This window comes from Heptranchias perlo, chromosome 9, assembly GCF_035084215.1.
Source record: "Heptranchias perlo isolate sHepPer1 chromosome 9, sHepPer1.hap1, whole genome shotgun sequence".
Taxonomy (NCBI): Eukaryota; Metazoa; Chordata; class Chondrichthyes; order Hexanchiformes; family Hexanchidae; genus Heptranchias; species Heptranchias perlo.
The window spans coordinates 18,718,853-18,732,870 of record NC_090333.1 but is presented as its reverse complement, the minus strand read 5'-3'; the positions used below and the strand labels follow the sequence as shown (position 1 = coordinate 18,732,870).

Here is a 14,018-nt window from a genome sequence, read left to right as displayed (position 1 = left end):
GGGTGCCTCGATTGACCATCCCCTTCCCCTCACTGTTAACTGCTGTCAGCCATGCTCTGTGCTGACTGTTTAAGCAGTTCTCTAGTACCTGCTGGCACTGGATTAAAATCGGCTGGGCAAGTATCTTTTTTTCTTCTCTATCATTAAGTTAGCAGGTGGAGCCGACTGCTGACAGAGCAGTAAAAATAGAATTGAATCCGCTGAAATGAGGCAGATTCTGACAGCAATTTTAACAAGGACATTATTGTCCTGTGAGGCTGTGCAATTTACATCTCCAGGAAAAGCTAAAGCAAGTCAGCTGCACGGTACTTACTTAAATCAGATTACTTCATCAATCACATAATAACAACTGCCATTGATTTTCATTCCCTCCCCCTGAGAGTATCTTGCAGCAGTGACATACTGCTCTGCAATAACTGCAGGAAACAACCAGAATTGAGCAGCCTAATGAAATGTTACAGAGCATAAAGTAAAAGTCAGATCAGATTAATGCATTTTCTCGGTAAAAAAGCAAACCATGAATCCTGGAGATGTGAAATAAGGACAGAAACTGCTGGAAATACACAGGCATCAGCCATCGTCAGAATTAGCCAGGTCATGCTGGAGAAGCCCATTTGTAGGAGTGACAAAGACAAGTCAAGACATGCCTAAGAAAGAAAGAACTTGCATTTATACAGTGCTTTTCTCAATCTCAAAGTCCCAAAGCGCTTTACTGCCAATGAAGTACTTTTTGAAATGTAGTCACTGTTGCAACATAGGGAAATGCAGCAGTCAAATTGCGCACAGCAAGATCCCACAAACAGCAATGAGATTAATGACCAAATAATCTGTTTTAGTGATATTGGTTGAGGGACAAATGTTGGCCAGGACACCAGGAGAACTCTCCTGCTCTTCTTCGAATAGTGCCATGGGTTCTTTTACATCCACCTGAAGGGACAGACGGGGCCTCGGTTTTACCTCTCATCCAAAAGTCAGCACCTCCGACAGTGCAGAGGGATTTAAATCAAGGCCATCGTTTCTGGCTCTGATTCTCACTCCAAAAAGTTCATAATATGACCGCACATGATACAAATTTTAAAAACTATATGGAACGAAAGTCAGTTTGAGGAGCCACTATGTAATTGGCAAGTATGAACAAAAGGCACAGGGCTCAAAAAAGGAGCAAAAGTGAGAAACAAGAGTATGGTTAAAAGACAAGATTAAATCAGTTGGGGGAAGGAAAGAGAAGATCCAGCCAGAGAGGATTAACCGGGGGATGGAGGATAGTGAAAGTGATAAAGAGCCATGGGGAGATAGGGAAGTCAAATAGAGGCTAAAAATAGGGCAGAGTAAGGAGAACTAAACTGAGAATTGGGATGGATGAATTAACAGATGATGGGGAGAGGGGGAAAGGTGCTATTCCACATTGTGCCCAATATTCTGCAAGGAGTGAGCACTGCCCCACATTAAAGTGTCAGGAAGTTCAAAGGTGTCTGAGCCACTAACAGGTTAGGGCCCTCCCAGAAATGGAACTTGCACTGAACAATCAAAATCTTAGGACCAGGCTTGGGCCTATAGCTTTTTATTTCTCAGCTTACTATGCGTGCCTTAGTTCATTGTCAGTACCACTGGCCTAACTTTAATCAGTGTTAATACAAGAAATAATAGTAAGGTTCCCGATACTGTAGTTTGTCTTCACATGTTATACTGGTCTTTTATCCTTGCTTCACTAAGATCTGTTCCTTTCAACTGGCACGAGGTATATTGCACACAGACCTGTTGAATCTCACTCTGTAATCATTCTTCACCTCCACCCAGACACAAATGTCAATGTAAACAAATGAACATTTTTTTTACCCAAGGTAGGGAAAGATGAAAGATTAGTGAATGTGGCCCTCAGTCTTATTAAAATGTTAATAACACGGTGTATAAATTCTCCTGGGTTTTTTAAAATTCCAAACTTAGTCAATCCACAAATTAACTTAATGATTACAGAATATACTTTGCTTAATGGCATTTTCCTCTTAACATCATGCAGCACATTTTATTTTGGGTGTTTATTTGTTTCATTTTAGAAACAATCATTTTGGATTGTATTACGCTTTGTAATGTAATTAGTTCAAGTCTTACAGCATTGCTCGTGGGTCAAAACAATGGGGCTAGGCAAGCAGACGTATGTGGAAGGTGGCAAAGATGCATCTTTGGGCTGAATTTCAACAGCAGGACAAAAAGTTAGAAATGTATATAGTAACGAGAAAGCAAAACAAAAAGAACAGAAAACGCAGACAAGGAAAAAAATCACAATGCACTTCAAAATGCTGGAAAATGTACCAACAAATGACAAAAATCAAAATTTCCAGGGGGCATGCCCCCCAAATCTCTCTAGGAAATATTAGTTGCAAATTGAAGCTCGCTTCCTGCTTCAAAAATTTCTCAATCGGTTGCAAACATTTACTTATGTGTACTTTATTTTTTCACTCTACTACAACTGACGGAATATTGGGGACAGCTGCAGCTTAAGTCGTGACAAGGTCACATCCACTGCATTTTTTATCTGTCATACATGAGGCCACTGGCTGTCAGTTTTCAAAGAAAAACAGGCTTAATTGCAGAATGTGATCCCAAAACACCAATAAAGGTCCTGAAATCTGAGGTAATAAAAAGAAATTTAACTTATTAAGTTGCCTTGAAGCAGTGGTCTTGGTCAGAGACTTTATTCAGGAGTATTTTTCAGTTGTACGTTGTTTTGTTGAGTTATCAGCTTTTGGGGGGCTGTGTCAGCCTTCTGAAGCTGTTCGTCAGCTCTTCCAAGTTTTGTTGATTGCTGTGTATGGTTAACAATTTATACATTCATACAGTATAAGAGCTGTCATTGAACCTCAAACTGAAATGTTTCAACTGGCAGTGTGACCAACTATAAAAACATCTATTCAGTGTGATGATCCCACCACGGCCTCGCCCCTCCCTATCTCTGCAACCTCCTCCAGCCCTACAACTCTCTGAGATCTCTGCGCTCCTCCAATTCTGGCCTCTTGTGCATCCCCGATTTCCTTCGTCCCACAATTCGCGGCCGTACCTTCAGCTGCCTAGGCCCTAAGCTCTGGAAATCCCTCCCTAAACCTCTCCACCTCTCCACCTCTCTCTCCTCCCTTAAGACACTCCTTAAAACTTACCTCTTTGACCAAGCTTTTGGTCACCTGTCCTAATATCTTGTGTGACTCAGTATCAAATTTTGTTTGATAATCGCTTCTGTGAAGTGCCTTGGGACATTGCACTACATTAAAAGCCCTATATAAATGGAAGTTGTTGTTGACGTTAATTGTACCACCCCAGTTGCGGTCAGCTGTAGCAGCGAGAACATGTGATGGTTCTTTGAACCAGTTAATGCTATAGAAAAATACGCAGCAGGTAACTGAAGTACAGAGCAGCATGCCTATTATAAATCACCTGAGTTATGAAGCACTTCCTCACTCCATTGCACATGGTATTCCATGCAGTAATCACCACTGAACACCCTCACTATATTTCACAGTATTTATGTTTGACAATTATACATTCCCTTTCATGTGAAGTTTCATTTTATAATCTCATTTTAAAATATTTTTGATTTGGTATGGCTACCGTTTATCAGCCTTTTTCAATTGTATCGTAGTATGTTACAGCACAGAAGGAGGCCATTTGGCCCATCGTGCCTGTGCCGGCTCTTTGAAAGAGCTATCCAATTAATCCCACTCCCCTGCTCTTTCCCCATAGTCCTGTAAATGTTTTCCTTTCAAGTATTTATCCAATTCCCTTTTGAAAGCTACTATTGAATTTGCTTCCACCACCCTTTCAGGCAGTGCATTCCAGATCATAACAACTCTCTGGGTAAAAAAATGCTTCCTCATGTCATCTCTGGCTCTTTTGCCAATCACCTTAAATATGTGTCCTCTGGTTACCGACCTTTCTGCCACTGGAAACAGTTTCTCCTTATTTACTCTATCAAAACCTTTCATGATTTTAAACACGCCTATCAAATCTCCCCTTAACATTCTCTGCTCGAAGGAGAACAACCCCAGCTTCTCCAATCTCTCCACATAACTGAAGTCTCTCATTCCTGGTACCATTCTAGTAAATCTCTTCTGCACCCTCTCCCAGGCCTTGACATCCTTCCTAAAGTGTGGTGCCCAGAATTGAACACAATACTCCAGCCGAGGCCTATCCAGTGTTTTATAAAGGTACAGCCTTTGAATAGATAAAGTAACATTTGATTTGAAGATTCACACTAAATATTTTATTGCTATTGCTGGATGTGCATAGTTTGTTGAATATTTTTAACATAGCACCAAATAGGTAAAGAAAATCAGTATGTAAAGGTATGCACTCACAATTTTGGCCTGACAAACATCACATTATCAGTGCTTGGTGTAGCATTAGGTAAATATTGCTAAATATTGTTAGTACAATACGTTAGTTATTAATTACTAAATTGTGCAAAATTTCACTATAAAAGCGAACAGTAAATTCATTACTACAGGCAGTTAAATAGCAACAATAAATTAATAATGGAACTCTCTCCCTGAAAAAGGCTGTGGATGCTGGGACAATTGGAGTTTTCAAGACTGAAATCGATAGATTTTTGTTAGGAAAGGGTATCAAGGGATATGGAGCAAAGGCAGGTGAATGGAGTTGAGGTGCAGATCAGCCATGATCTAATTGAATGGAGGGACAGGCTCGAGGGGCTGAATGGCCTACTCCTATTCCTAATGTTGCTAACGAGGAAGGCGCTGAAAAAGCAATCCTGCATTTTCCACTCCAATTTATTCAAAAGTAATCTCAAATCATTACAACATGTAGGTGAGGGGTGCTACATAAAAAAAAGTGTCAACACTTTAATTGGTTCAACTGGCCATCATGGTCTAACGGAGATAATATCGCATAGTATCAGTATGGTTTTTAGTCATTAAAAATTTATCGTGAATCAGAAGTGACTTTGTCTGTAAGGCTGTTGCCAAGCAGGGCTTTTTTGTATATATGATAGGGTTCTAAAAGCAATTTGATTATAAAAGAGAAGTGATCTTGGTAGAGAAGATCTGAGGTGTAGCCCACTGTAACAGAGATGATTGAGAAAGCACTTACTGCTGAATTTGAAAGTACCTTTTGCTTATTATAGATCCATGTCTGGTTATTGACTTATAGAATAAACTGCCACCCAGCGCAGTGAAAGCTGCGTCAGTAGATTCTTTCAGCATGACCAGTTTCTGTTACAGAAAGTTCCAAGAGTTAGAACCCTAACTGTGGGACTGGGCTTCAAACAGGGCTCCCCAGATCCTGGAGGATCCATGAGGGGATTTCAGGGAACCCCTGAGGTCCATGATGGGATTCCAAGGAACCCCTGAGGTCATCAGATTTCTGTATTTGTTGACTTATTTCTGTTGCAGTATATCTATATAATAGATTAAAAATATGACTGCATGCACTTCCTGTCAACTTTCTCCATTAGAAATTTCTATGTCCACATTTAAAATGGAAACAGCCTCTGTGAACTTGTTACCATGTAATGACACCCTCTTCCCAGTGAAGGTGCTGCAACTTTAGTTGGAAGAGAAGCTTATCTTAATATGTACTTTTATATAGCTTGTGTCAGACTTCATTAGTGTTTCCAGCTAACCAATGGTTAAAGGACCAAGTGCTATTGTTGGAACTATTATTTTACAAATCTAGGAATGCATGTGGTATATAAACAGAATACATGACAAGACAGCACTGGATAACAGTTAACCACTCATGACATTGGGTCACAGCTCATTCATCTTTAGCACTCACAAATAAGGAGTTCGGAGTCACGTGGTTTACTTGCATCCCCCTTCGACTCATCAATCATACATTATGCACACAAACAAGTTAATCATTCTGTGTGGGATGTTTAAACTCTTCTATGTTTGGGTACGTAAGGGGATATTTAACATTGGCTATAATTTGCCATGAGCTCACTTTGTTTTGCTTTTATCAATGTGCTCCCTGAAAACATTGGGCAGAACTTTCCATCTACCTGTTCCACTGGCGGAGCTTCCCATACAATGGGAAGTTAATCGGAAAATGACGGGTGCACTGCACCCACGATTTGTTAATAAGCTTCCCACTGCATCTGAGGACCCACCATTGCTGCATGATCTTGGAACGTACTGCCCAGTGTTTCTTGCCGGGGTATGTGCCAACGTCCCTCCGGTACTTTGCCCAAATGGCTACTCTTCAAGGATGAGCCTGGGCAGTGAGTGTCAGGAAGCTACTAAATTGTGGGGCGTCATGGTCCAATCCAGCCCAATCCTGTCTTCACCCAACATCCACGTGTGCACTTTTCAGCAGCAATCACTGGAAAGCAATCAAGAGCAGGAACCCTGGCTGATTTTATCCCCCTTCCCTAACCCACCTGAGGCTAGTTGTAGCACTTTGACTTTCAGATCAGCACAGATCAGCATGAAAGCCTGAGACCTGCCTGGTCTGAATGGTACAGTGCCACACTATGTGGTGCACTTACCTACTGGGCCACCAGAGGTGCCCATTTGAAAATATCAAACACTAAATACGTTTGACAGCTCAGCTAGTAGCTGAACTATACAGACCGGGATTTGATCCCTGTTCTGTGCTGTGTTATCTGATCTCAGCCATGGTGGTGATGTGCATGCTACAATTGTCCTCACTACCTTGGACTAAGGAGAGGGAAACATTTCCAGGCTTCCTCCTCACGATCACTGTTGGAAATGTAAGTGTGCACATCAGTCGAGGACAGGATTCTGCTTCGGTGCAAAGCTCCCTGTGATCAAATGAGCCATTAATACTCACTGTCTAGACTCGTGCAAGAATAATCACCCCTTGGGCAAGGTACCCGAGGGCAATCGGCGTCCCTGAAATTGTACCCCAGCAAGGAGTTAAAGTATTCAGGATAGGAGGGGAGAAAAATTGGTGGAAAAAGGAGAATGGGGAGAAATCTGCCAGAAAGAAGTGGAACACTGATCTAAACGATAGATTTATGCTATTGTGTGACTGCAGCACATTGACAGGACTATTAATGACAATATAAAAGATTTCAATCCAGATGCCTACAAGTAAGCATTTTGTTCCAATAAAATGTTTTAATATTGATTCACTAGCGGCTGACAATTATAAATTGTGGCAAGCTGAACAATCTGCAGTACATTAACGTCAGTAATATTAAACGTGGCAATGGTTATGAGAGTACATTAGAGTTTTAATTGCAACAATTATATATATATATGTATAATATATACAAATAAAAGCCAGAAATTGATCTTGGTGGTTGCTCTCACTGCAGGAAAAACATGAAAAAATTCTACTGACACCAACCACAACAGATTTCCTGTAATGTATGCTTTGGGGTTGTACTTCAACAACAACTTGCATTTATATAGCGCCTTTAAGGTCGTAAAACGTCCCAAGGCGCTTCAAGGGAGCGATTATCAAACAAAACTTGACACTGAGCCACATGAGATATTAGCGCAGGTGACCAAAAGCTTGGTCAAAGAGGTAGGTTTTAAGGAGCATCTTAAAGGAGGAGAGAGAGCAAGAGGAAGGTTTAAGGAGGGAATTCCAGAGCTTAGGGCCTAGGCAGCTGAAGGTACAGCCGTCAATGGTGGAGCAATTAAAATCGGGAATGCGCAAGCGGCAAGAATTGGAGGAGTGCAGAGATTTGAGAGGGATGTAGGGCTGGAGGAGGTTACAGAAATAGGGAGGGGTAAGGCCATGGAGGGATTTGAAAACAAGGATGAGAATTTTAAAATCAAGGCATTCCCAGACTGGGAGCCAATGTAGGTCAGCGAGCACAGGGGTGATGGGAGAACGGGACTTGGTGCGAGTTAGGATACGGGCAATAGAATTTTGGATGAGCCTGGACCATGACCAGTGTCTCAAGGCTGTTGCGTAAGTGAATAAGGAGTTAGGATGTACAGCTATGACAAATAAGTATAAAACTAGAAATACAATCTTACCTTGTGCAAGGCCTTGGCTTGGCCAAATCTAGAATACTGTATCCAGCTTTGGTCCCCTCACATAGCAGGGTATATTGAGGCCTGATAAAGGTTCAGGAGGGCTACTCAATTGATATCCAGTTTAAGGATTCTTGTTTATCAGGCTTAGAGAACTGGGTCTTTTTAGTCTAGAAAAGCATTGACTTGGAGGGAAAATGATTGTTGTCTTTATAGGATTATATTCTGTCAAAGTAGCAAGGTGATTTGAGCTAGATAGGAAGAGGAGAACTAAGGGGGGCAACAATACAAGTAATGAAAGCATAGACAGGTTAGGTGCCATGAAATACTTCTTTTCACAGAACCATTGACCTCTGGAACAGGTTGCCAGTATGTGTGATGAGTATGGATTTGCTACAGGCCTTCAAAAGGGAGCTGGATCAGCTGCTGTGTGAAAGACATCTCAGGTTATAGAAGGTAGGCGGGCTAACTGCAACTATTGGTACCAGTCACCATGGTCCCTCAGAGCTTGTTTGTATGTCTTTGGGGTGGGGGAAAATAGGAACATAGGAACAGGAGTAGGCCATTCAGCAACCTCGTGCCTGCTCCGCCATTTGATAAGATCATGGCTGATGTGTGATCTAACTCCATATACCCGCCTTTGGCCCATATCCCTTAATACCTTTGATTGCCGAAAAGCTAAATTTAGCAATTGAGCTAGTATCAATTGCCATTTGCAGAAGAGAGTTCCAAACTTCTATCACCCTTTGTGTGTAGAAATGTTTTCTAATCTTGCTCCTGAAAGGCCTGGCTCTAATTTTTAGACTGTTCCCCCTACTCCTAGAATCCCCAACCAGCGGAAATAGTTTCTCTCCATCCACCCTATCCGTTCCCCTTAATATCTTATAAACTTCGATCAGATCACTCCTTAACCTTCGAAACTCTAGAGAATACAACCCCAATTTGTGTAATCTCTCCTCGTAACTTAACCCTTGAAGTCCGGATATCATTCTAGTAAACCTACGCTGCACTCCCTCCAAGGCCAATATGTCCTTCCGAAGGTGCGTTGCCCAGAACTGCTCACAGTACTCCAGGTGCGGTCTAACCAGGGTTTTGTATAGCTGCAGCATAACTTCTGCCCCCTTGTACTCCAGTCCTCTAGGTATAAAGGCCAGCATTCCATTAGCCTTCTTGATTATTTTCTGCACCTGTTCATGACACTTCAATGATCTATGTACCTGAACCCTAAGTCCCTTTGGACATCCACTGTTTTTAACTTTTTACCATTTAGAAAGTATCCTGTTCTATCCTTTTTTGATCCAAAGTGGATGACCTCACATTTGCCTACATTGAATTCCATTTGCCACAGTTTTGTCCATTCACCTAATCTATCAATATCGCTTTGTAATTTTATGTTTTCATCTACACTGCTTACAATACCACCAATCTTTATGTCATCGGCAAACTTAGATATGAGACTTTCTATGCCTTCATCTAAGTCGTTAATAAATATTGTGAATAATTGAGGCCCCAAGACAGGTCCCTGCGGGACTCCACTAGTCACATCCTGCCAATGTGAGTACCTACTCATTATCCCTACTCTCTGTCGCCTTTCGCTCAGCCAACTTCCTAACCAAGTCCGTACTTTTCCCTCGATCCCATGAGCTTCTATCTTAGCTAACAGTCTCTTATGTGGGACCTTATCAAATGCCTTCTGGAAGTCCATATAAATAACATCCATTGACATTCCCCTGTCCACTACTTTAGTCACCTCTTCAAAAAATTCAATCAGGTTTGTCAGGCACCACCTACCTTTCACAAATCCATGCTGGCTCTCTCTGATTAACTGAAAATTCTCGAGGTGTTCAGTCACCCTATCCTTAATTATAGACTCCAGCATTTTCCCCACAACAGATGTTAGGCTAACTGGTCTATAATTCCCTGGTTTCCCTCTTTCTCCTTTCTTAAAAAGTGGAGTGACATGTGCAATTTTCCAATCCAGAGGGACAGTTCCTGAATCTAGAGAACTTTGAAAGATTATAGTTAGGGCATCTGCAATGTGCTCACCTACTTCCTTTAAAACCCTGGGATGGATAATAAGTAACAAGGAATTTCACAGTATCTCTTCCTAAATTGGCCTACGTTTTTTTCTCTGTGTTTTTTGCCTCTCCCAGAAGACTGCGTGACTGCGGGGGAAGGGCAGTTAATGGTACATCTAGGTTGCACCACGTCGGGATGGAACAGCCTTGATGGACCAGCTGCTCTTTTCCTGCTCTTTTTTGTATGTTCAGTAAATCATGGTTAACTGAAAATCACTGCATGGTGCTTGAATGTTCCTTACTTCCTAGCACTCAACTATAGATTGAGCTTGAGGATAAACTGCCCAAATATAGAATAAAGTCACCTCCATAAACTGTATGTACTGCATGACAATAACAGACACATGGGTGTGATTTCAAGGTAGTAATATCACTCTTGCTCAGATGTCTGTTCTAAATCTCGTGAGTTTCACTGTCAAACTTTATAACATCCTCTGAATTCTCAATCGAATCCCTACTACTCACTCCTGAGTATCCATTGTTCCCCAATGAACAATAATCCGCCAAATGAAAATGCCTCATAATGCATAGTTATTCCTCAGTAACTCACTGAAAAACATATTGGTGTAGGGATTGCTCTTGTCACTATGTGCAGTGACATTGTAAATAATTTTGTGAAGATTTTTTCTGATTTATGATTTCAATAGAAACACAGAGCAAAGGAAATATTCAGAAACTCATTTGTGATGTTGTTAACACATAGTGCCCAGGGAGATTCTTATCCTAGTGATGTTATGTGATAGATCGATCACGTGAGGCTGTTATTCTTCACATCAAACATTTCCAAATACAGTTAAGCGTTTAAATAAAAACAGAAAATGCTGGAAACACACCTTGGGTTTGTCAACATCTGCAAAAAGAAAAGGTAGACTAACATTGTGAGTTAGAGACCCTTCTTCAGCACAAACAAAGTGTCTATTGCCAAAGCCTTGACCTGCCTTGCCTCTTTTTAGATGCTTACAAACCCAATTACTGTATATTTGCAGCACTTTCCATTTTTATTTATATTTATCACTTTTTCTGATTTCCAGTATTTGCGTTTTTTTATTCCTTTATGGCTGTTCAGTAGATTTTTTTTAAGAACTAACTGAGTACACTTTATATAAAATGAAAAAACACAACAAAGTGAGGAAACAGCAGCATTTCTACATGAAGGTTCAGAGGGCACTTTGGAGCTTCATGACATCTTCTGTGCCAGCTGTGGAGTTACTGTCCACATCAGCATCCTGTGACTCATTCCATCTACCGATCATTCTATATATAATCTACCTTCCCAATAGTCATGGGATATTATACTCCTCCATGCTGTCACTCTAGTTATTAAACCTTATTGTGAATGGCAGTGTGGTACTTCACAATGTGTCCTCACAATACTCCATCTAAGCAGCAGCACACTCACAATTATCTTGTTCATCTGATAAATGCAGTTTGCATCCATATCACGTAACTCATAATATATTGTATAAGATACCAGGACTGCAGAGAGAGTTAATGGCTGGAATTAATAGTGTATATTGTATGGAGTACCAGGACTGCAGGGTGAGTTAATGGCTGGAATTAGTAGTGTATATTGTATAAAGTATCAAGACCGCAGGGGGAGTTAACAGCTGTAATTAATAGTATACATTGTATAAAGTATCAAGACCGCAGGGGAGTTAATGGCTGGAATTAATAGTGTTTATTGTATAAAGTACCAGGACTGCAGGGTGAGTTAATGGCTGGAATTAATAGTGTATATTGTATGGAGTACCAGGACTGCAGGGTGAGTTAATGGCTGGAATTAATAGTGTATATTGTATGGAGTACCAGGACTGCAGGGGGAGTTAACAGCTGTAATTAATAGTGTATATTGTATAAAGTATCAAGACCGCAGGGGGAGTTAACAGCTGTAATTAATAGTATACATTGTATAAAGTATCAAGACCGCAGGGGAGTTAATGGCTGGAATTAATAGTGTTTATTGTATAAAGTACCAGGACTGCAGGGTGAGTTAATGGCTGGAATTAGTAGTGTATATTGTATAAAGTACCAGGACTGCAGGGGAGTTAATGGCTGGAATTAATAGTGTATATTGTATAAAATACCAGGACTCCAGGGGAAGTTATTGGCTGTAATGAACAGTATATATTGTGTAAAATAACAGGACTCCAGAGGGAGTTAACTGCTGGAAGTAATGGCTTGAAAGACTTGCATTTATATAGCACTTTTCACGACCTCGGGCTGTCCCAAAGTGCTTTACAGCCAGTGAAGCATTCTTGAAGTGTAGTCACTTGTAATGTGGGAAAAGTGGCAGCCAATCTCACACAGTGAGGTCCACAAACAGCAATGTGGTAATGACCAGACAATCTGGTTTTTTTTAGCGGTGTTGGTTGCGGGATAAATATTGGCCAGGACACTGGGGAGAACTCCCCTGCTCTTCGTTTAAATAGTGCCTGGGATCTTATAGATCCATCTGATTGGGCAGACTGGGCCTCAGTTTAAGGTTTGATCCGAAAGACGCACCTCCAACAATGCAGCACTCCCTCAGTACTGCTATATTGTGTAAAGTACCAAGACAGCAGAGGGAGTTAACAGCTGTAATCAATAGTATATATTGTATAAAGTCTGGGATGCTGGAACGGGAGTTAACGGCTGTAATTCAATCCTGGAGGATTTGCTAACATTTACACACCAGTCCTACTTCACTCTCCCCAATTCCAATATTGTCAGAATCCTTTGATTGATTCACAAGCTTAGTAACTCCCTTTATATTAATATCTATATTTTCCGCGAACACATTACTTAGACTATCATCCAATTTCAAAACCCACACCCCATAATGCAAGATTTTTCAGTGGAGTGCAGGATTTTTAAGTGTGGAAGAACAGGTGAGTTCATTAAACTGATCTAAACGTGGGAGTATTTTTGTAAGACTAATATTGAAATTACTTGTATGTTATTACAAGCCGAGCAACTGCGTTCTCTAAGTGAACAGTAGTAATACTGACACCTCCACGCACAAATAAAGTGCTGTTGCTCACTTGTTTTCTTTTTGCACCACGAAATAATGCAATATAACAGCAAGTAATTACAATTCACGTCTGGCAGTACGTGGGACACCAAGATATACAGCGTAGCCTACTACCATATACTACTTTTAGCCATAGTATAAAAACAGACTCCACAGCAACAGACCCTTACATGGATATAGTGCCCCCGTGTTCCCTGTACACAGGTCTCTTTCAATATTACCGTGCAAGAAAACGCCACTATTTTCACAACTTGCACCGATTTCCGATCCCTTTTATTTGTTACCTCGAAGAAGGTCGCCCGACTCATCGTTGCAGGAGTTCCCGGGCGCTAGGCGCTCGTTTCCCGTGTGATCTCAGGAGTAGCTCCGATGCTCTCCGCTCGCTGATCGCTCAGCAAAGCAGGAACCAGAGCGGGCACTAGCACTGGACGGATCCTCATCCATCTCCCCTTTGGGATCCGGGAAACTCTATATACAGGGTGGAGCTAAGAACGAAATGTGACTTATGGCCAAGAATGGGAGCATCGCTCACATCCACGTCTCACTGACTTGACGAGAATTTAGCAGTCTTCAATTCCCATTACTCCACAGCAGGGAAAGTTGTAACTGGTTCTTGGTTCCGTCGGTTAGTTAGGACACCAGCTAGGTTTGAATGCAGGAGGTCAATTTATTTTCCATGTTTACCCCTTCGTCTCTTGAAGGTGGTGATTGATGCTCGGGCTCTGTACCATGGGCACCAGCAATCCTGCAGTACAAATGTGAGGAAAAAGTAACAATACTGCAGATACTGGCATCTCCAGCGCTTTCTGTTTTGGTCTGCAGAGTGTGTTCAGTTCATGTTAATAACATAAATACCGATTGAAAGGTAACGCTAGCCCTTTATCCAAATTGGACACTTGATTCTCAAACAGAAAGTCTTGAGTTCTGTAACTACAGGTGAGGCAGTCCAGCATATAGCGGGAAATATAT

General features: G+C 41.3%; 1 protein-coding gene across 1 annotated transcript in view; it reads right to left on the bottom strand.

The window, feature by feature from the left end:
• Window positions 1-13,791, bottom strand: part of LOC137324966 (very-long-chain enoyl-CoA reductase-like) — a 63,022-nt gene extending 49,231 nt beyond the window's left edge. Inside the window, exon 1 of the mRNA XM_067989659.1 lies at window positions 13,334-13,791. Coding sequence (XP_067845760.1) covers window positions 13,334-13,357 — 24 coding nt within the window. The 5' untranslated portion in view covers window positions 13,358-13,791. The remainder of the gene's footprint in view (window positions 1-13,333) is intronic.
• Window positions 13,792-14,018: the final 227 nt, after the last annotated feature.